At 54.9% G+C, this 22,439-nt stretch overlaps 1 protein-coding gene across 1 annotated transcript in view; it reads right to left on the reverse strand.

Annotated features, from left to right (window-relative positions):
* Nucleotides 1–3,745: 3,745 nt before the first annotated feature.
* The window catches only part of PPP2R5C (protein phosphatase 2 regulatory subunit B'gamma), a gene marked incomplete at both ends in the record, with an annotated part of 69,732 nt that continues 51,038 nt past the window's right edge, over nt 3,746–22,439 (reverse strand). The window contains 10 exon segments of the mRNA XM_084240816.1: nt 3,746–3,877; nt 5,734–5,755; nt 5,757–5,806; nt 9,057–9,179; nt 13,113–13,185; nt 14,297–14,398; nt 15,702–15,829; nt 16,979–17,149; nt 21,482–21,535; nt 22,038–22,146. Coding sequence (XP_084096942.1) covers nt 3,746–3,877; nt 5,734–5,755; nt 5,757–5,806; nt 9,057–9,179; nt 13,113–13,185; nt 14,297–14,398; nt 15,702–15,829; nt 16,979–17,149; nt 21,482–21,535; nt 22,038–22,146 — 964 coding nt within the window.

The raw sequence follows: 22,439 nt of genomic DNA on the forward strand, positions 1-22,439 counted from the left end.
CCCAAATGAAATCTCATGTTAAAGCACATCTACTAAATGAGCTGAATTTTTGACAAATTTATAGGTTCCTAAGGAAACAAAGTTAGTGAGCACAGAAGCTAATGAGCTGGTCTTCTACAGAGTGTTGAAACGTGGTACAGAACGTTTGAGGGCTTTTTAAAAAGTAGTTGGACTATTAGGAAGTCTCAGTTGACATGAAACAGGAGCTTCTGCACTAGGTGTGGAGGCCCTAGGGCCGGATGGCTTCTGAGGGTCTAGTTCCAGATGGTCAAGCACCCCCATCCCCGCCGTGCCCATGGCCGACCTCCACCTCGTGCCCCTAGGTCTCTCCTGGGTTGCTGGGCCCACAGTGTGTCCAAGGTGTCTCTCAAATGGTCTAGGAGTTTCTGCCATGTGACAGATGAGGGGCCTGGACTCCGGGGCCACACTGCCTGGGTCACAACCTGGCTCCCCTTGGTCCTCGTGCGACCCGGATGAGTGACCCAGCCTTTGTGTGCCATAGTTCCTCATCTGTCGGTGAGGACAGTGGCAAGCACGTGGGCATGAGGCACTCGCCAAGGCGCTGCTGCAGACAGTATCATTACCGAGAGCTGTCCCGTAAGGACAGGCAGGCCCGAGCTGCTCCCTGAAAGAGGGGCCCGAGGCTGGGCTGCACCAGAGCACGCCTGTCTGACAAGTTCTCTGGGGAATTCCTGGCAGGAGGCTGGGAGCTCAGAGCACTGGCTATGTTGGTGGCAGCACCGGATTTAAAGCAAATAGACCAGTGTGCCTGCTCCCAGGCAGAGAGGGTGTCCCGTGGCCCCGGGCTGCCTGGGCGTGGCCCCCAAACCACCACCGGGGTCACAGAGACCACCTGATAGGGGAGGAAGCTCATGGGCCTCGGTAGCAGCTCCTAGCTCCTACACCCCTGCTGCGGGGGCTGGCCAGGAGCACAAGGCCATGGGAGTCTGCAGAGGCCTGAGGAAGTAACTACTCCAAGCGTGGCTTTTGGGTGAGGCCAGGGAGCTCTCAGTGAAGAAGGGTGTGATTAAGGTCCTAAGTGCATGTTCTCAGGGATTCTACTCTCAAGACACGAGTTTCTCTTGAAGAATTACTCTAAACATCATATTCAGGGCTCAAGTTACACCATTTCTAGAAGTTGTGTTCTGATTCACGTTTGCCAACTCAAGACACCTGAGGTGGTCACATGTGGCCCGGGAACAGCCACCTTTGCTTCTCCACTAGAGAGTCCATCACCGAAAACCTGGTGGACTCGGCTGGAAGAGAGGGTGGGTGCAGCACCAGCCGCTCGCCGGTGTTGGGACAGGGTGGCAGTGCCCCTAGGCCTGAGGGTGCCGGCGCTGGGAGCCCACACCACGGCTACATTTAGTTTCATGATGAGCAATAAAATTCACATGTTCTTTATTTAGTCCATATAATACACCATTTTTAGAGTTTCTTTAAAATTAGATAAAAGAGCATATTAAATGGCAAGTGTGTGAAGTTTCTCTTCATAAACAATGTCAAAACAAAAAGTTCTGAATTACAAAATGTTAAAAAATATGTAGGTACTTAACATTTCACTGAAGCATAAAGTTACAGATATCTTCTAAAGAAAAATAATTGTGCCACTTACCTATTTTTGCTGTTTCTATGAATTTTTTTCTGTACATAGGACATTTTGTACAAAATATGAAGTCTACATTTTTATTACTTATTACCATAAAACAAAGATACAATGTATGTACAATATTAAAAGGAAGCCATACTAAAGCCACACTAAAAAGACATTGGGAATAGTGACAATTCTGGTGTACAGATGCATTGTGGGGAGAGTGAAAATGCCAAACGCAGAACCGTATGAAGAAAAACAGTCACCAGTTTATTTTCAACGTCGTACTTCTGAGCTCAGCTGGATACAGATAATCAGTGTATCTATACAGCAATGTATAAGTGGAACAATTAGCACAGGGAATCCGAGTTTTAACCAGGAAAACTTGAATAGCCAAAATATGAAATGATACTCTCATCAATGAAAAATGAGTTTCTCTCCCAACTTTTTTCCCCTCCTTTTTGGTGAATGTTTGTCTTCCATAAAAAGCGGAAATAAAACCTAGACAAAAAAGATGTTCTTGGACGTGGAGCTTTACACAGTCACCCACACATGGATATTCTGCTTTTCCCTTAGGGCACAAGAGGGTCTTCCCAGAAAACTCTCTCAGACACACCAAACACCCCAAATCCAGGATAGCTGAGACTGTCAGCTGAAGATGGAAGTTCAAACAATGGTATATCAAAATACATGAGACGCTGCTTTATACAGTAAAAAGCACCCTTTTTCCCTCAAAAGGAGAAGGCATCTGAACATTTTTTAAATGATAAATTTCATAAAATGGGTAGACACTTGTCAAGTTTCTCAGGAAGTGTTTCTGTTCACCAAGAGCAACCTTTTAACCTAGAACTCACTCTGCACGCAGGCATCCCCTCCCCTGAGTTTCCTCCAAGACGCACGGCAACACCCATGCAGCCCAGGGGTCCACATGGACACCGCGGGCAGCAGGGGACCAGCTGTGGGGACATCTGCTTTTCTCGGTGGGAACGTGGCCCCGACACCTCGAGGAAAAACAGACCCCGAGAAGCCACACTTTACCTTCTCCGTGCGAGGACCGTTGGCCGTGGGCTCGGGATCGCACGCCACAGAAAGCGGAAACCGAGCGGCTGGCAGGCGCGCACACCGCGGCAGCTCTCAGGCGGGACGGAGCAGCAGAGCACTGGCCACCGCGAGAAAAGGTCAGGCAAAGCGCTGAGGGGAGGGTTTCTCTGTCAGAGCCAGAGCTCAGAGCGTGTGGGTCTGCATGCGGGGCCCCCAGGAGCAGGGCTGTTCCAGCCCCACTGGAGCGCTCTACATGTGTCTGCTCGGCAGGAGGGCAGGGCTCAGCCACGGTTCCTCTGGGCCCTGGGCCCGCAGGCGGTGGCGAGGGGTTGGGCTACACCACATGGGAGGCCTGCGCCAGGCCGAGCCCTGGCTTTCCCCCAAAGGATCTCCTCACTTTCTTCCAAATGTGGAATTCTCAGGGACTCTCGCTTATTAACTCAGGAGCCTGTGAAAGGACAGCGATGTGTAAGTCAAGGAAATCCTGCAAACAGAAAAGCGAACACATAATTTTAAGATTTCATTCCAGTCGAGGTAAGACAGGGAGCGCCTTTGACGGGAAACCGCTCTGGGGCTTCTCAGCGGCCGGTGCCTGCCGGACTCCAGTATGGCTTTCGCTAGGGGGAGAGAAGTGTGGCCAGTCAGGCCTGGGGAGGCCGGGCCTCTAGGCGCTTTCCCTGGAAGTTGGTCAGGGCCTCTGAAAGCAATGAACCACGTCAGTGAGACGAAAAGAAGTGTTGGCAAAACAAGCAGGAGAAAACCATCACCACGGTTGTCAAGTCTTAAAAAAACAGGCAAGACTTTGGACAGGGCCCCTCTGATCTGAAGAGCGCCCGTCACAGGCTGCCTGCGTGGGGGACGGGGGCGGGCAGCAGGGTGCTTTCCTTAGCGCTGACATGGGGCAGGGGTGGGGCCTGGGCTGGGCCCCGGCCTGCCGGCTCTGGGGCCTCCAGGAAGTCACCATTGTTTGAACTCCTAATCTCAGCTGAGCGCAGTGCCTTATTGCCTACGGAATGGGGTGCGGAAAGCATTTGACTTTGAGTGGAACTGATTCGTATGGCACAGAAAGTGGGTGTTTTCTACAGAACCCGGGTGGGCCCCGGCACCGAGGGGCTAGCGCCCATCCTGGGGCAGCAGCTCGCCAGCTCGGCAGTGGGCCTCCAAGGCGCTCTTGGTGTGGAGGTCCTGAGGCAGCTCGGACTTGCGGCGCAGGAGAGGGCGCTCCTTCTTCGGGTCTTTCTGGGCCTGGAATCACAAAGGGAGTGGCATTGGCTCTAGGCTGAGCTCCCCCCTTAGGGGGGGCACCTGATTCTACACTATAGGTCAAGGGCAGGTGCAGAGGGCCGGGCCCTACATTCTAAGGCTGCCTAGGAATGAGCTGGGAGGGGGGCAGGGACAGACAGAAGCCCCCGGGGCCAGAGGGGGCTGGGGGTAGACAAGAGTGTGCAGGGGAGGGGCCGTGCCAGCGCCCCTGTGTTGGGGATTCAGGGTTTTAATAAAACCCTCCTGTTTCGTGAAATGTTACCAGAGCATGTGTTTGCCACAGAAGCATTTTACAAATCTGCAGCCTCCTTTGCAGATAAATAAAATGATTAAAAAATATATTTAAACTGGATTGAGAGCCAATGAAAAAATCTGAAACGTCTAACAAGTTTGAAAAAAAGATACTTGAAATGAAAGGTATTGAGTGGGTCACATGGGGAGGAAAAGAAACTTCTGAACTTAGAAAAAACTGTTTACTTAAGAACCCTAACGTAAGGGCAGCCTGTTAAGAGTCTCTTCTCCCATTTGCTTCTGAAGGTTTAGGAAATTTTAGTCTTACTGCCAAAAAATTAAATGAATGCCACTTTTGCATGAGGATTTAGAGACTTGTCTGCAAAGAAGGTGGGCAGGTGCTGGGGGTGCATACCCAGCACCCTCACCCCGTGTGAGGCCAGGTGATGACTGCGCTGTGGAGGCACAACAGGCTCGGAGGCCTCTCTTTCTGTTCCGGCCCCATCAGCCTCCTGATGACAGAAAGAGCAGAGCCTCAGTTTCCAGGCAGCTAACAGTGGTGGGGTGCAAAGTGCATTGGGCCTTAGTGAGAATCAAGGATTCACTGAAGCCCGCACCCGGAAAGCTGACATTTCTGCAGAGCTACTATTTCCTCTGGTTCTTTGCAAATCTATGAAAATGGCAATGATATTCTTTGTTTACAAAGAATTCTGGGGATATTGTTCTAGGATTATTTCTGGAAATGTGACTTGAATAGCATTATTCATTGGTGGTAAAGGCAGGACTTTTTATTTCTCCTCCCCAGACACGAGGGCAGGATGGCTCAGGGGACCGTGCTGGCCATGTCTGCGCCAGCCACTGTGCTGGGACCCTCCTGGGGTGGACACACTCAGAAATTCCACCCTGACTTTTGTTCCTTCTATGTTGAGCGTAAAGACAAAGCGAAGCAAAATAAAACCAAGACTTTCATATACTTGAAATATTTAATTACTGCTAAAACAGGCATTCCAAAGAGAAGAGAGATTTTAATAGAAAAGGCAGCAGGCCCCTGAGTGGCATCAGTCAGCACAAGTGGAGACACACAACGAGCAGCCCGGGCTGCTGAGGGGATAGGCAGACGGACACACGGGCGCCCCTCTAAGTGCGGGTGCTCCAGCTCCAGCTGAGTGGCTGGAGAGCAAAACACAGGGGGCAGGCGGGGACTGGAAAAACAGGAGGCAGGACAGACAGGCGTGTGCAGATGGTCACCCCAAGTGGGCAAGGCCTGCGGGAAGGCTGCGGGGAGCCCTTGGCAGGGGGAAAAGCAGACAGGACAGACAGACAGCATGGCTGAGGTCTGGGCTTCAGGGATGCCAGCAAGAGCTGCATTTCAATAGTCAGTGGACAGAGACTGCTGGGCCAGGCCCACTTAATTGTGCATGCTTTCACTACTTAATTCAGGACAGAGCGAATCGAAATTTCTCAGGGGGACCACACTGCTTTGTTTTTACCACAAGCTGGAATGACAAGGAAACAAGAGAAAATACTTCATGTATGTGACATTCTTGTCATTTCTCTTCCCGAATTTAAAAGTCTTGAACACACTCAATGTACTGAGTAAGCAATACCTTCTCTGCCCACCTTCCGTCTTTCTACACCTTCCTTATCTGCGTGGTTGACACTGCTTTTCTCCCGACCGACTGTCAAAAATGAGAATTGTAAACATTTTAAATGTCTCTGATGCAAACGTCGTTCACATGAAGTTCACTAGTTTTCTGTAGGCATTCTATACAGGGCTACGCAAGGCTCTTAAAAGGACCTCAAGGCAAACATGGAGTTGAAATCTCTGCCAAAATCCCAACCGGCACCGCTCCCCAGCAGCAAGACACCCCCCTCCCACCCCTGCGTCCCCAGACACCATCATCATGTGCGCTCAGCCAGTGGCACTCAGCTCAAAGGAGTGTGTAATTATTCAGCAAAGTACAATTGGCTGAGAGTAAACTTAAAAAATTAAAATATTCAAATTACTAAATATGAAAAACAAAAGCTTAACTTTTAGCTATAGCATATGTCAGCCTGGCCTCCAAACCATGCACATGAATTTCCCCCCATCTTGGTGTCTTCTTTTTGCTTAAGCTGCATTGTGGGGAGTTTCAGGACTCTGGACTTAGAATACTCAAAGATTAGTTGGTCACGTCAGAAATCACACCCGAGCCCCACACAGTGTATCTCCAGCCAGGCAGGCTAAGCCAGGAGCACATTTTAATTGCTTCACAGAAACCTATGATGCCCTAAAATTGGGACAGTGTTAGTTTCCTAACTTTATTGCTTTCAGAGTTGTTTTTGTTATTCTAGGTCCTTTGCATGTTCAGTTCCAGATGAATCGGCTTGTCAATTTATTTTTAAAAAGCCTGCTGGGATTCTGACTGAGGTGACTCTGGGGAGAACCCGCCTGTAAATGGCACTGAGTCTTGTGACCCAGGAATTTGATCCAGATGAATGTAAAGATCAGGGTGAATTGTACAGAAAACTTGGTCCGGTGATCAGACTTCAAGGGTCACAGAAACAAAAGGCTAGGGCTCTGGAAGCCCCCACACCTGTCCTCCCGTGGCCATCCCAGGGAACCTTCAGCAGAGGCCAGAGGCGGCTTCCTCCCGTCCTCAGGGGCAGGTGCGGGCTGCTTGTGGGCCTGGCCCAGACCCCCTCCAAGGCTGCCCCACTCTGGTTTGGGTCTCACGGACACACCCAACACCCTGGGAAGAGCTGCTCTTTCCCAGCTTTAATTACGAGCTACGTTAAAGGGATATGCCAAAAAGAAAAGTCCTTTAGCCTGGAAAGATCGAATGCCCGACAACCAACTTGTAATCATCTGCTTCCTTTTCAACTTTGGCTTAAAAACTGAAAAACTAACTCGTGCTCCCTGCCCCTGGCAGGTGTGGGGCTCGTGGGGGGGGAGGGGGGCAGGCCTTGTGCCCCCAGCTCATGACTCTCAGCTATGCCCATGGGGAAGGAACCCTCAAATTCCTTTCTGAGTTTAAAAAACCCAAGAAGTAGGAAGATGAACACCTCCCTGGATAGGCTAGAGAATAGGAGGATCTTCATGCTTTTAAAAATAGACCATGGCTAAGCACATCCATTGTGAGGAAATTATGCAGTCTGACTGGATTAAGAAAAACGCATCACTGACGGTTAGCAGGAGTGCCCTGAGTCTGTCCACTGCATTTTTAATATTTTTGAACTTTCCTGAGCTGAAAGCAGCACAGATTCACCTGCTTTTTATCCTAATCCAAGGGCAGAAGCGAGCTGGACAGGAGGTGGCTGGACTAGGTCATACGGGGCAGCAGAGGGCGGGTGAGGGGCCCTTTCCTTCCCAGCACATGAGACCAGTCAGCGGGGAAATGCCAGGAGCTCACATAGTCTAGGAGCCACGTTAAAAGTATAAGAAACCACAGATGAGGGGCCTCCCTGGTGGTGCAAGGGGTTAAGCACAGCACTGTGAAGCTATCTGCAGTCTCTGCTATATGAGTTCGATCCCCAGCCGGCCAGGGAGCTGCCCACATGGCACAGCAGACCTCTCCTGTCTCCTCACTGCGCCCCTCAGCAGTGTATTCCAGTCCATCTGCCTGTTCTGTTCCCCACTCTGTCTCTGGTGAATCCTCTCAAAACAAACAAACAAACAAACAAACAAAAAAAAGCAGGTGAAATTAATTTTAGTGACATCTCAAATTTAACCTGTATATTCAAAGTATTATAGTTTCAACCTAAATCAACAATAAAGATGTAACAAATGAGATGTTTTCAATTTTCATCTTGGTTCTGAGCCTGCTACTCCTGAGCGCTGCGGGCGGATGGCCTGGCCCGAGCAGGCTGCCACGGTTCAGCGCTCACTAGTCCCTGTGGCCCTAGGCTGCCGCCGGGGACACCGCCATGGGGGTCTAGATGCTAACACCATCAGGTTAGGTGGGGAATAGAACTGACTTTATTATTTTTTTTTTTTTAAAGATTTATTTATTTATTTATACAAGCACTGGGTACAGTCAGAAGCGTGGGAGGGTGAGAGAATTCACCAGAGCCAGAGGGGAGAGCAGAGCAGGCAGACTGACGCGGTACACTGCTGAGGGGAGCAGCGGGCGGCAGGAGAGGTCTGCGCGCCATGTGGGACCCTCGCCCGGTGGCTGGGAATCGAACTGGCGTGCAGAGGCTGCCGGCAGCTTCGCAACCCAGCACTCAACCGCTGCGCCACCGGGGAGGCCCAGAACTGACTTTAATTAAAAATAAATAGGGCCCCCCACCCCTGTTGAACCGAGCCCCATACGCTGCCAGTTGGTGCAGCTCACAGGGTGCTTTTAGTCACTCTTGCTTTAACCCATGCCCACGTCTGCTCTGGACCACTCTTGCTTACATGGGCTGAAAGCGGGGGCCGGCTCCAGCATACAGGCAGGCTCCTGGCCCAATCCCCACTTTGGGGCTGAGCCGCTGCCTCTCCTGTCCCTGGAACTCAGTCTCTCTGGATTGGGGGCTCTAAACACACGTTCCCACCACAGTGGAAGCTAACCTCAGGGGGTCCAGACAGCCCCAGGTCCTACACATTTCCCAGAGCCTGCAGCTCTGCTGTCCAGAGAGGACACCAGGCCCGGCGTGGCGTCCCCCGCCCGCCCGGGAGCTCCAGAGGGGCTGCCTCTGTAGGCACAGAGGGGCCAGCAAGACGCTTTGCGATGCTTCCAGCTTTTTGCCCAAGTTCCCACTTAAAGAGGAGTTAAGAGCAAGGTTATCACTGTTAAAATAAAGGAAGGCACCCCAGCACATACTGGACCCCAGCACTGCCCGATGCTGGGTGCCTGCGAGGCTGAGCTCTGGGGCCAGTCCGCGGGGCGTGGGAGGAGGCGCGCGGCTCTCGGTCCCGTCACTGACTGAGTCTTCAGCGAGTGCGTCCTGGCTGAGCTCGGCGCACCTTTACCTGGTGAGCCTCTTCGTTCACTGTCTTTCTCAGCATCTGCACATCTTCCAAAAAAGGCCCATCTGTCTCCATTGCCACCGGGACGCTCACGCTGTTGGCTTGACTATACACTGTGTACTGCAATGCAAAGTGGGCGGTCACTGGGCTGGCTCCAGGGGCCTTGCCCAGCAGGGACAGGCCCCCCTCTGCCCCCAGGGCCTGCAGTGTCCCCACCCCACAGAGTGCTGACCTTCCTGCCACCAGGTCACTCTGGGGGGTGGGGGGGAAGGAGGCTCTGGAGATTGCTTCCAACTCCCCCCACCCCCCAGGCACTGAGGACAGCCAGAGACCTCAGGCTGGGGCTGACCAGGTGCGGGCAAGGCCGCCGCCTGTCCTGGATTCCAGCCCTGCCAGGCACAATCTCTGTGCCCAGCCTCACCTCTCCCTGGCCTCTCCTCGCTCTCTCTGAGGCAGTTGGCCAATCCTTGCTCCCTTTGATCCCATTTTCTTGTCTCTTTCCTACCATGCTGAGTCGCCCGTCTCGACTGCACCCTCTGACCCACGTCCTCACCGTCCCTGCCGAAGCAACAGCTCACACTTCATGCTGCAGCCCCATGCGGGCCCTGCTGGGGTGGGCAGGTGCCCCCGTCCAGACCTGGACCCTTGGCTGCCTCCCACCCTGCTGGGCTCTGGGTGAGTCAAGTTGCACGCAGTGAGCCAGATGGGGTCCAGTTACCCCGTCTGACACGGGCAGTTCAAAGGGACTGGGGTTCCAGGCTACAGTCTATCACATTCCCTGCCCCTGGAACTGACCCCCACCCCTCCCCACCCACCGACAGGGCCTTGGGAGCAGCCGCCCAGCCCTGTGTCCCACCTTCTCCTCTGGGCCCTGTGCTGGTTCAGTTTCCATCCTCCTGGCGCCCCCTGGGGTGTGGCGGATAGAGTGCAGTCAGCTCCCAAACCTCACCCTCCTGGGCACATGTGCCCGGCCCCACCCACTCCACTGGGGTCCCCCCACTAGATGTGCTACCACAGCTTCCAGGCGGCTTTGCCTGGCTGTCCACGTCCCTCGCCTCCCCCCACTCTGACCTCACTTTGTTCCTCCTCCCAACACCCATGGGGCACCTTCTGTGCTTAGCCTGCACCCACTAACCCCACCTGGTACCACCAGTTCCACACGAGCCCTCAAAGGCTGCTGCTCTGCTCCTGGAGAGCTTCCTGAGATGCAAGTCTGCCCAGGCGCCCCACACTCTGGGGCCATCAACCCCACCTGCGGCTGGGGAGACCTCACGCCAGCATAGTCCCCGACCATAACGACGGTGCCAACAACTTGCTTCCTAGACTCATCTCTCTGCCACGAGCCTCTCCCCATCTGAGGAAGGTGAATCCCTTAGTCAAGACCCAGGGCATGGCCCTGTCCTCTTGCCCTGGCCATGAGGCCTCACCCAGGCCCCTCCTGACATTTCTAGCACATCCCCAGGTAGCTACGGCCAGATTAGCTGGGTCTTGTCCTATCTTTGGGTTCCAGGCAAGTCCCAGTATTGGGGAGAGGCAGCTGGCACCCATCTGGCACCCCTGGGGGCAGGGCATCTGGTCCGGCGGGACGGACAGAGCCCGGTGGGTGCAGGGCTGTTTTTAGCCGCTTCAGCCTTTGGCTACTAGAAAAAAAAAAGGGAGTGTTTTTTGTGGAGTCCTCCAATGGCCATGAGAGCCAGGCAGGCCCAAAGGTGCTCGGGCTCCTGACAGAGGAAAGTGCCCACAGGACACACGTGCCAGGGGGCAGCAGGCAAGCACACTGTGGGGGAAGGGGCTCGGGAGGGAGCTGAGGTGGGGTTCAGGACAGGCAGCCCCCAGGGCGCAACTCTGGAGAGCAGCCAGCCTGGCCTTGGCCCCCAGAGGGTCAGCGCCCGCAGGGCTTCATGGACGTCCCTGCTTCATACCACCCACCGCGGTTGAGGGAGTAGGTGGCGCAGCCACCGGGCCTCTTCTGGTGTGTCAGAAAAACTCACTGATGTAGAAGCCTTCAATATTTCATGATTTAGGGCCTCCCTGGTGGTGCAAGGGCTTAAGACGCAACCTATGAAGCTACTCACAGCCTCTGCAGCATGAGTTTGATCCCCGGCCAGGGAACAACCCACATGGTGCAGCAGACCCCTCTTGTCTCGCCCACTGCTCCCCTCAGCAGTGTAGTTCAGTAGATCTACCTGTTTTGCTCCCACTCTGTCTCTGGTAAATCCTCTCACCCCCCGGAACTCTGGCTTGTACCCCAGCTCTTGTATGCAGAAAAATAAAACAAATCTTAAAAAAAAAGTCAGGGGGAAGCACCAAGAAGCTTCTAGAAACATGCCCAAGAACAGCTCTCGAGTCTCCCTGTGACAGCACACCTACTGCGCGGATTCTCAGAGAGCATAGAGCAAGCTCTAAAACCCACGACCTCAGCTACAGAAACACACTGCAAACCCACACAGGCGTCCACTAGAATCTCCCGGACTGTCGAGGCCCTGCTGCCCAGCTGAGGTTCACCATGAAGTATTTTCCGTTCCACAGACAGGTGAGTGAAGGGGGCATGCAGACGGACACGTGGGGCCGGACACGGGATTCACAGAGATGGGCCCCCACAGCACAGGCAGGTGCTCCATGACATTCAGGCTGCCACCACAACCGTTTGAAAGAGAGAAGCCGAAAGGAAGAAAGAACGCGACTTAGGAAACCCAGGACAGGCTCGGGAGGGTTGGAGTGGAAGACGAGTCTGAGAAGACAGCCACCCACATCTGTGCTCACCTGCTGCGCCTCCCGGGCCACGTGCTGTCTTGGTGGGACCCGCCGAGGCAGACCCTCTCCCTCTGGTCAGTGTGCGGACGGGGCCTTGCAGCACTAAGGGACCCCCACCCAACAGGGCCACTCCGAGCAGAGGCAGGAGGAGCAAGGCCCATCCGAATAAACCTGACCCAGATGTGCGGGTTAAGACAAACACCAGCATTTTAACCTCATTCTCGACACACAGTCTACGCTTTGACGCAGACACCCACTGTTACCCGCCCGAGGGAGAGACAACTCGGGCTCACAGCAGCTTTACAATGGGGCTTCACAAGGGCACAGACAAACACTGCTAGAAAAACGCTGGTTACTTGTTTCAGAATCGGGCACGCATTCAAGATGCCAGTCAACTTCCCTGGGCTTTAAGTCTCTTTATGCTTAAGGCTCCTGATGGCAGTTTTCTCAAAGGAAACACAAATCAGTTACTACGTGGTCACGTTTACCTTGTAGCCACATGCTACGTCTACCGTCAGGTTTGAAGCCCACACGGCAATGTAGGGAATACTTACTTACGCTTTCCTCACCAAACCAGCCCAGGGCTTCAGACCTAATCACACAACTTCCTGGGACAGCAAGGGCAGCTGCCCCATGAAGGGGGGCTCTCGTCTGCTCTGAGCATCCTTGGCGGCAGCAATTCACACAAGTGACTCTCAGGAAGTGGACTACACCCTGGGCACGAGGGCATCATGACGAGGTGCCGGCCACCTGGACGTTACCCTGAAAACACTGGACTCAACTCAGGCGCCCTGACCACACTGCCCAGAGCCCAGAGATAGTGCCATGTGGGGCCTATTTCAAGCACAGGCAACGCCACAGGTAGGTCACTGAGAAAGGTCAGTGCAGCCCTGGGAGGTGTCCAGGTCAGCACCAGAGGCAGATCTAGAGAACTGCCCCGGGAAAGGCACCCCATCTCCTGAAGGTCCTGTCAGGCTGAGCAATGCATGCGCCCCACTCCCGACACGAGAGAGCGAGCAAATTACAGTCTGTGCCCAAAGCAGAGGTTAAACCTTGGTTTTCTTTTTACCACAGTATGTTCGTAAGATTCACTATCTTATTTCAAAGAAGAAAAAAAAGCAATTCTGTGGTAAAAATTTTGTGGGGCAAAATAAGTACTTGTACAAAAGTTGAAAAGTAATTTTATTGCAGGTATTTCCATATACAATGTTAGTGCAGTCTCTAAGATAAAGCCACGTCCCTGCCTTATAAAAACATTCTAGAACACCCTGGACACATTCATGTTACTCTTTTTAGTACCTGGGGGTTTGCTTTGGCTAGATTTTCTATTTTAACCCATGCTTCTTCTCGTTCTTTCATTTTTAGCTTCTCTCTGAAAAACAGCAAAATGTCATTGGTATTAGAGAAGTAAATCAAATAAAAAGGGTCAAAGGGTAGGACACGATCAGTTGTTTCCCTCCATCACTCTGTGCCTGCGCCTCGCACCTCAGAGGCAAGCCCAGCCTGGAGCTCGGACAGCACCAAGAGGAAGAGTCGTAACATGCTAAACCCATGATATGTCTAAGACAGTTGTGGGGGATCTACGTGGCCCCTGCTTGGCTGGCTCTTCCCAGAACCCAAGTCTGTGACCAAACGCTGGGAAGGGAGATGGCTCCACCCCAGGGCACCCCCCCCAGGCGTTGCCTGGGCCACCCTCCCTTTCGAGTGATGGCTTCTGAGAGCCCCGAGGCTGCTGGAGGACATGTGCTCTGGCCCGAGGTCAGGACGGGCCACTGTCCTCCTCCTCCTCCTGTGAAATCCCACACGCGGATTTCACTTATTTGTATTCCCCTCTTTCTCCCGCCAGTCTGCTCCCAACGTAAGCTTCTTAAGGGCCAGGGGCTGTGCCTGTTCTACTCACTGCTGTTGCCAGAACCTGAAATGGAGCCTGGCCTTCAGGCAGACGCAGTGGTCTGAAGAGTGAGCCTGACCCTGGCCACACAGTTCATGGTAATTTGAAACCAGCAGCTTCAAGGGACAAGCAAAGAATAAAGCCTGCCACTGTCCCTGCCGGACTCTGCACACATGATCTGAATAACCACACGCCTACTCTGTGCCTGCACACACGTGGCTCTGAAGTCCCTGGGCCATGTGGAGGATGCGGGCTGGGTTCTACAGACCCTGCACCTGTGCATCACCACGGCAGCCACATCAGGCTGGGTGAGGTAAGGATGCTGGTTCTCCACCGAAACCTGCCTCTGGGCGTGAGACATGCCTGCCGGGGTTGGGGGAAGCCCCCATGCCCTGCGACAGCGCAGCGTGACAGTCAGCACAAAGGCTGACTCCACACTCCAGCCCCAGGAGGACGAATCACAACGAATCACCAGGGCCTGGTTCTGCTTACGTGAAGAGTGACTCTGTGGATACACCGGTCTAGGGCAGGGGGCGGGATGGTTCCCAGGGCTGAGGGCTAAGAGAAGCAGTGGCTCAAAGGCACGACTTACTTCAGTTTCTCTGCTTTGAACTGCTGGGTGCAGTCATCAAAGAGCTTCTGGTTCATTTCCATGAAGAGCTTCAGTGCGTTGTAGATCAAGCCGTGTATCGTCCTGCAAGCGAGACCCGGCGTGAGACCTGGCTGCCCTGCGTCCTGCCCCCGGCCATGGCTCCTGCCTGTGCTGTCAAGACCGGGCTTCCCTGTACTTCTGGCCTGGGGGCCTCGGCGTCCCTGGCTAACAGCAGCCAAGAGCCCCCCGCTAGCTCGGACACCGAGTAAGGTATGTTGTAGCTCGGACAAATGAGATCAAGACAAACTCAGTCATCAAGATAAAATGAGGTAAACGTCTGACTTTCAATCTTATTCCCTGAGGGCACAAACATCTGACTTTCAACCGTGCCAGGGCACCACTATGAAGCAGGAAAGTACCATGCAGGCCAGCTGACCAGCCTGGCACAGGCCCTAGCAGCCCCCTGACCGCTGCCCCAGAGGGACAAGCACCCCAGGACTGCGAGCAGCCAAATGGTGGTTGACACCATGGGCAAAGACTGTCGGCCCGTCGCCCCTGCCGGTCACACATGTCACACGAAGTCACACAGGGACTTCAGCCTCTGTCATCTCCTGCTCGGCTCAGTAAAAGCACCTCACAAAGAACAGGCTGTGAGAAGCGGTGTTCCAATGAGGCCCACTCGACCATGGCTGTGGGGTCCCCCACAGTGGCCCCTTCTCTACTGTCAGCACTGCTGCCAGCACCCGCCTGAAGCCGAGGCCCCGTAGACTCGCGCTCACGAAGGGGAAGGGCTGCCTTCCCCGTCTGCAGGACAGGGTGTGGGCCAGACCCAGCACTGCTTCCACCGCTTTCAGCTCCAACCCATGGTTATAGCACAGACAGGAAAGACGCAAAAGGAGAAACACGGTCAGACCCCTGCAGGGCCTGCGGCTGAGGCTCAGGCAGTGTCGGGGCCACCTACTCATCTCCACTCTCCAGCGGGCACTTCCCAGCCTCTCAGGGGGCTCATCCTGGCTCTGGGTCCCTACTATGTAGCGCCCCCTGTGGGCACTGAGCCCGAGCACCGTGGTGACCTACAGCTCCCAGAGGGAGGCTGGAAGGTGCCCCCAAGCTACGGTGGGACCATTCGGCATCCCCAAGCCCTACACTGGGTGGGCAGAGCTGGGGCCCTGCATGGCTGCTGAGGCCAGGCCCGCGGGAGCCAGCGTGGTTTGGTGTCTGCGTGCACCCCCACTCGCGCTCCTTTGAGTGCTGACCCTCACGTCCAGGCACTATCGCATACTGCACTGTGGACTCGGTAGGGGGCATCAGGGCAGCATCTACATCTAACTGATGCCTCAAAGCCGGAGCTCAGGCTGATGGGCGCAGCGTCCGCAGACACGCCTGCGCACACGCTACCGCTCACTTGTTCCAGTGGGTCTTGGAATTGCGGTACAGGGACGGGAACATGATGGGTAGGATCTTGGCCGCGTTGTCGCTGATCAGGCTCATGATGTACTCGTTGTTCCAGTAGTACAGCGCCCGCTCAGCCACCTGCAAGACATCAGCGGGCTGTGGAGCCGCTCGGCAGCAGCCTCCCAGACCCTGCACCGGGAGAAGTGACGCTGGGTAGGAGACTATGGTTCCCACAAGTGTGTCACTCCAGACCGCAGCCCTGAGAGCCTTTCGCAAGGATTTCTCATCCACAAGAGCATGGCCTCGCTCCACACTCCTGCAGCGTCTGGGCAGATGAAGGCCTGGGAGGGACTCATCCCTCCAGGGGCTTATCAGCGTGCATGACCAGGGCAGACATTCCCTGCCTCTCTGGGACTTCTGATGGGGATGGGACGCACCCTGGGGAGCTACTGAATTTACCTGAGGGAAATCATGCACCATGGCAGAGCTGGGATGGGGTGAGCGGGCCGGTGGGGGGAGGGGCTTTAGCTTAAACCCGTGGTCGTGGACATGACTGGGCTTCACTGGACCGTCACTACCCGCCACATAGAGCCTGCCCTGTCACTTGCTGGGCTGTTTGCCCTTACCCTTGTGGGGTTCAGTGACCTGTTTTCATTCCCATCCTGAGGGCCTGGAGGTCTTGCAGCCTTGTGGGGGTGCCACTCCTTTGTGGCACCCCAGACCTGACCTGGCCCTGCTGTCCAGTCCCCCACTCAGCTGTACTATTCCCACACAGATTTGTGCCTTGTTCAGGTGAAGTGACAGCAAACATCTGCTCAATGATACAGGGGTAGGGTGGCTGGCTGAGTGGAGGCGGATGGGGGCTGGGCGGGTTGGGGGCCCACTGGAAGTGGTGTGAAGGGTCTGAGGAGGCTAGGAAGAGGGGATAGAAAGTGACTCGTATGGAAGTGGGTGGTGACGACTGTCAGAACCACCAGCTCTTTTCAGAGGAGCAGAGTGAGATGAACGTCCATGCCAGAGCAGGAGCTGGTGCAGGGAGCGGCTTGGAGCGGAGCTGCCTCCCACCAGCTTCCAGACATGTCACTTGCTGCTGAGAATACTGGCATGCGCTGGGCACAGCGGACACAGGCAGGAAGTTTCACCCCGGAAAGCCAACTTTACTCACTGAGAAAGACATTTTCAGTGATGGGGACCAGCTGTGAAGGCATCTCATAGCAGACAAGCCCCAGCAGCTTGTTCCACAGCACAGCCAACACCGGGAGCTTAACGCTCCGCCCAGCCCCATACCTGGAAGTGCGGGCTGGAGACACATTTCGCCAGCTGCCGGAAGAGCGGCTCCATGATCTTCACGAACTCCGACGGCTCGATGACGTCCAGGATCTCCTCCAGTTCATTCAAGAACATCACTTCTTTTGGACTGTGGGTCTTTGGCCAGTATTTGAGGAGGGCCATCACCACCTAGGGACAAACAGCCCACGGTGAGCCCTCCACCCAGCCTCTCCCCGGAGAAGGCCAGCGCTGATCTTTCCAAAAATAACTGTAGATCTACTTTTATACACTGCAGAATCACACTTTTAATTTACGTGACTCACTCTTGGATTAACCACATTTCAATAGGTTCCTTTAAAAATAACAAATTATGGGCATTCAGAGCGATTAAGACCCACAGAGGAGTGCAGAGTGTGAACTGTGCAAGAGCCTGGTGCCAGGGAGGCTGCCCAGGAGGCCTGGCCACACGGGCATAGGTGGAATGTCCATTTCCTGCAGGTATTTGATGTTTACTTACACGTAAGTACGTGCATGTAGATGCACATCCACGCCTTGCCAAGTGCGCACATGCACATGCAAAGGTCTTCGTCACAGGTGAGGACCCCACGATCCTAGCCCGGGAGGCTGCCGTGAGGACTGTGTGGCCAGGGCCTGTGAACGCCCAAGTTGGGCACGGTAGGGCAAGCGTGCCCTCAGTTGAGCCCCATGGCACCCTGATTTGTGGTATGGGGGTGATACTCCAGGCCCAGGTCAGATGGGGAGCAAGTTCCCACTGGGCAGTGGTTCTTCTCCTGCTGTGTCCACACTGCCTACACCGTCCAGCCCACGCAGACGGCCCACCCACAGCACCGGATTTGACTCAACATGGATTACTAACATTCCTATGGTCTGACTCTCTTACAAGGCATGCCCCTACATGCAGGGACGCAGGAGTATGCATGCAAGACCCCGGGGCTGGTGGGGCGGGGGCCACCCCCACTCACAGCTGTACCTGCCATGGCAGCACGGACAGGGCGGAAAGGGGAGGTGCCCATCTGAGCAGCGTCCACTTAGGACAGTTCTGCTTTGGTGCTTCTGGCTCCTGGATGACACCCCATGGAAATCCAGAATTTATATAAAAAAGAACATGCTCCTAGCATAATCGTCTCTAAAAGGAATTCTTTTTACAAATGCATTATGGGCCTCCCCGGTGGCGCAACGGTTGAGCGCTGGGTTGCGAAGCTGCCCGCAGCCTCTGCAGCGCCGGTTCGATCCCCAGCTGCTCCCCGGCCAACGGAGGAGGGTCCCACATGGCGCGCAGACCTCTCCTGCCGCCCGCTGCTCCCCTCAGCAGTGTACTTCGGTCCTTCTGCCTGTTCTGCTTCCCACTCTGGCTCTGGTGAATTCTCTCACCCTCCCACACTTCTGACTGTACCCAGTGCTTGTATAAATAAATAAATCTTTAAAAAAAAAAAAAAAAAAAAAAAAAAAAAAAAAAAACAAATGCATTATGTGGTGATTTTCTCCTCCTTTTAGCTTAAAGGCACTGAACAGACTTCTACTGAGCTGCGACTGTGTCCGTGTTGGAGCCACTGTCAGGAAGATGACAGACGCAGAACACCCTCTAAGCCCAGCGCTCTGGCTGAGCTGAAGAGGCGTCTCACCAGACGGCGGGAACTGTGTGCTAAGAGGCAGCTGACCTGGCCACTCAGTGCCTCTGGAGGCTTGTGGCCTGTGGGTCCGTCTCAGGAGGCTCAGGTTTCGGGTCATCTGGCGCCCAGACCTGGCTAACCTTGCTGGCTGTCTCACAGGGCGAGGCTGGGGAGGGTGCTGGCGCATATGCGTCTTACTGCACGCTGCTTGCAGCCTCCGGACGCTAGCTCTCAGCGACCTGCGTGGCAGCCCTCACCCTGCAGAGGCTGGTGAGCCTGGTAGGCTGCGGCCTGAAGTCCTGGGCACCTGTCCTGCCTTAGCACAGCAGGATTTGGCCCCACCACGCCACAGAGCCAAACCCAACCGGTCTGAGGAGATGGGTGGCGCCCACCGAGGGGGTTCTTCTTCAAGGGCTGCCCTCCCTCCTGCCACCAACAGCTGCGCCACAATGCTGCAGGCCTTCAGTGCCGTGCCCTCTGCAGTGATGTCTCAGTTACAGTCACAAGAGGTAGCAACAAAGTCTTTGAAGTGGATTATACATCAAAATATCCCACGTCTGGACAAATGCTGACTTTGGAGTCCTCTAGGTCTCTGTGGGGAGAGGCATGGTCCCCCGCCTGCACAGCCCCCCGCAGCGCTGCCCCTTGCTGACAGGCTTTGAAGGCTGAAGGGAGCCCAGACACCTCCATGTCTTTGTGAGATGCGGGGCTTAAGGATGTGCAAGGCAGGGGAGGCAGCTTCAGCGTGGGGAATGGACTGCGTTCTTTGTGGCAGGCGCACTGTCTGCTGCACTATGGGAGCTGGGAAATGTGGTGTCTGCGGGCTCTGGGCCTGTGGGGCGAGGCAGTTTGGGCTGCGCTGGAGGCGAGGGCCCAGTTGTCATGAGTGGGGGCTGTAGACACGAACCACCTTTGTCATTTTCACGCCACCTGCAGGTCAGAAGCCTGCTGGCTGAGGCTTGCTAGGGTGGGCTCAGGGTTGGGGCTCTGCGGACACCGGGAGGACTAGGGGCCATGGAGGGCCTGGGAGGTGCCTGGTCCCAGAAGAGGCCGGGCACCCTGCAGCATCTGCAGTGTGCATGGGAGCACACACGAAGAAAAACCAGAGAGGACGACTTGGGACACTTTTTGTTTCCCTCTTTATCCCTGAAGTGGACAAGACCGGGTGTGTGTGAGAATTCTTTACGCCTTCTCCAGGAAAGCGTGCACCCTCCAGCGTGGAGGCTGTCAAACATAGACGGAGAAATCAGGACAGTGTTGCCGCTGCAGAGAACAAAGCTATGAGGCGTCTTCCTGGGAGTGCTGGCCCGTCTCTCTCCCCTAACCATGCCCTCACTCTAGCTAAGGGGGATGGAAGCAGCATGTTCCAGGCTGGACTGGAGTAAGTACTTTGGTGATGCTGAACTCTGTGGATTTGATCCACTTCCTGGGAGGCTTCCAGAATGTCAGACAGAGCCCAGCTGGAGGTGTGTGGAGACTCCTGGGGGCAAGTGCGGGAAGGGGTACTCTGGGCTGCAGCTAAGGGCCACATCCTGAAGGGCTCATCTTGCAACTGAGGGTAAGACAGGTCTGCCCACCGGTGCCCCAGCAGGACAGGACGCGGCCTCAGCAGACAGCATGGCAGGAGGGCACATGCAGCTTGCTCCTCCTGCACTTTCACTTTTATGATCTCGTAAGAAAACCATGAAAGAGGTAAAGGGACAGAAAAGACTCAGGAATTACAGTATTTATTTTTTCTATCTAAGTAGCAGCTTTTAGAAAAAGAGTATTCTAACATCTAGACTGGCTCCTAATACGTCTTTGTTTAACCAAGAGGAAACGAACCTAGAGATGTCGCCAAAGCAGCTGCGGGACAGCAACCAGCAGCACTTGCTGGAAACGCGACCCGAAGCCTGCAGGAGGTCCCACCTCCCGCCCATAGGAGGCTGGAACCAGAAAGCGGAAAGTGAGCACGGGCTAGACACCGCCTGGTGTGGGGACCCTGGACGCCAAGTGTGTGGCTGCGGGTTGTGCCCGGTGTGGCTGCCGCCGCCGGCAGTTCTGTGTTTTGGGGGTGCCCGCAGGGACTGAAAGCAGGACCTGAGCAGAGACCTGCAGGCCCCATCACAGCAGCCACACAGGGCAGCTCCGTGCACAGCTACATGAGGGACACCCATGGGCACAAGGGAAAGGCGTGGCACGGGCCCTGCCGGCCGCAGCTGTGGGCACTGCATTGGGTGAAATGAGCCGGGATGTGGGACACGCACCCATCGCCCTTTCCTCCAGGCCCCTGGGGACAGAGCCGGCTAGTAGGGTGCGGGGCAGGAGAAGCTGGGGGTGCTGGGGATGGGGCACTGGGAGGGGCCGGGGTGTAGGGCAGGATGCATGGGGTGCTGGGCGCGGGGCCTTTACTGGAGCAACAGTGTCCCTGTGGTGGCCGTGCCAGGCTGGAGTGGAGAATGCCACTGAATCATATAGTTCAAGCGGCCCAAACCAGCCAGTTGTAAGTTATACATATTTACCACAATTAAAAAATGAATCAAGAATATGCCAAACCCACCGTGCTCTACCTTGGCTGGGCGGCCTACCTGGTATATCTTCCTGCAGGTCGGATTAAGAAATAGTATCCTCAGAGGCTTGATCTGCACCTGACATGCCTGGCTTTTAAATCTAGGCCACATGGCCTTTTCATGTTTAATGAAGATAAAGTTGAAGATAAAGTTCCAAGAAATCCAGAAAGCTAAACATGATGGACATCCTGGCCTCCCGGCGCTGTGGAGCACGAGTGGCTGTCCCCCCTACCAACCCCCACCTCCGACCCCAGAGGGCATGTCCTCGAGGCACTGCTCCCAGACCCGCCACCCCACGTCCCACCATCCCCACGGCCCAGGCCTGCCTGATGGGTGCTCACCGGCTCCGTGAGAGTGCTGTCCTTCTCGAGGAACTGCACCACGCAGTACGCCAGCTGTGAAGCCAAAGAACAGTGTCACCACCCGCAGGATCTGTGAGCTGCTGGGCGTCCCTGCGGTCCTGACAGACCTTTCTCTGGGGAGACCAGGACCTGGGGCCTGCCCGGGGACCACTCTCCATGGGTCGTTGTCTCTGTGACAACGTTGTCTCTCTGCCACACACGTAACTGTGATCAGATGGCCATGAAAGGTTAAAAAGCCGCAGCTCTCAAAAGGCACAACCCCACCCTGGCCGGCTCCCAGTCTCAGACACGATGTGCCCTCACCCCAAGACGGGTGTCACATTTACTCACGGGGCTCCCACCAAGGGGCCTCCCCAATGCTTCTTCATGCTCTTCCCTACGCTTAATTCTCACCTCTAATTCCCCACTCCAGAGGCTATTATGACTCCCTCAAGAGAACTCTACCTCCTCAGCCCTCAGTGGTTCCAGGGTTGGATGCCAGCCGGGAGGCGACCTGGAGAAGACGTGCTCCAGGTGGAGTGGGGGTGGCCCTTACCTGGGGATGGTAGACACTCAGAGACTTCACTTTGTGCAAAGGCAGCAACACCTTCAATAAAAAAATCTTGTGTTCTTCTTTGAGTGGTAAGGCAAATCCATTGATTATGCTGTGAAAACAGAAATGACTCAAAGTTTGAATATTTACAAATGAAAATAATAAAAACTTGGTGTTTTGCTTTGTTTCTGTTCCCAGTGTGGGAGCCAGGGAGCGAAGGGGTTGCAGAGAAGAAGGTAGAGACAGGTTGCAAAGAGCATGAAACACCTTCCCGAGCAGTCACCTGCACTTCTGTGACTGCGTCACACAGTGCCACCCAGGGAGTGCGTCACAAGGACTGGGCTGCTTAAGGTGGGGACCCCATGCCAGGACTACTCACACACACCACCTTCCCTCAGCCTGCAC

This window comes from Talpa europaea (assembly GCF_964194135.1).
Source record: "Talpa europaea genome assembly, chromosome: 8".
Lineage (NCBI taxonomy): Eukaryota > Metazoa > Chordata > Mammalia > Eulipotyphla > Talpidae > Talpa > Talpa europaea.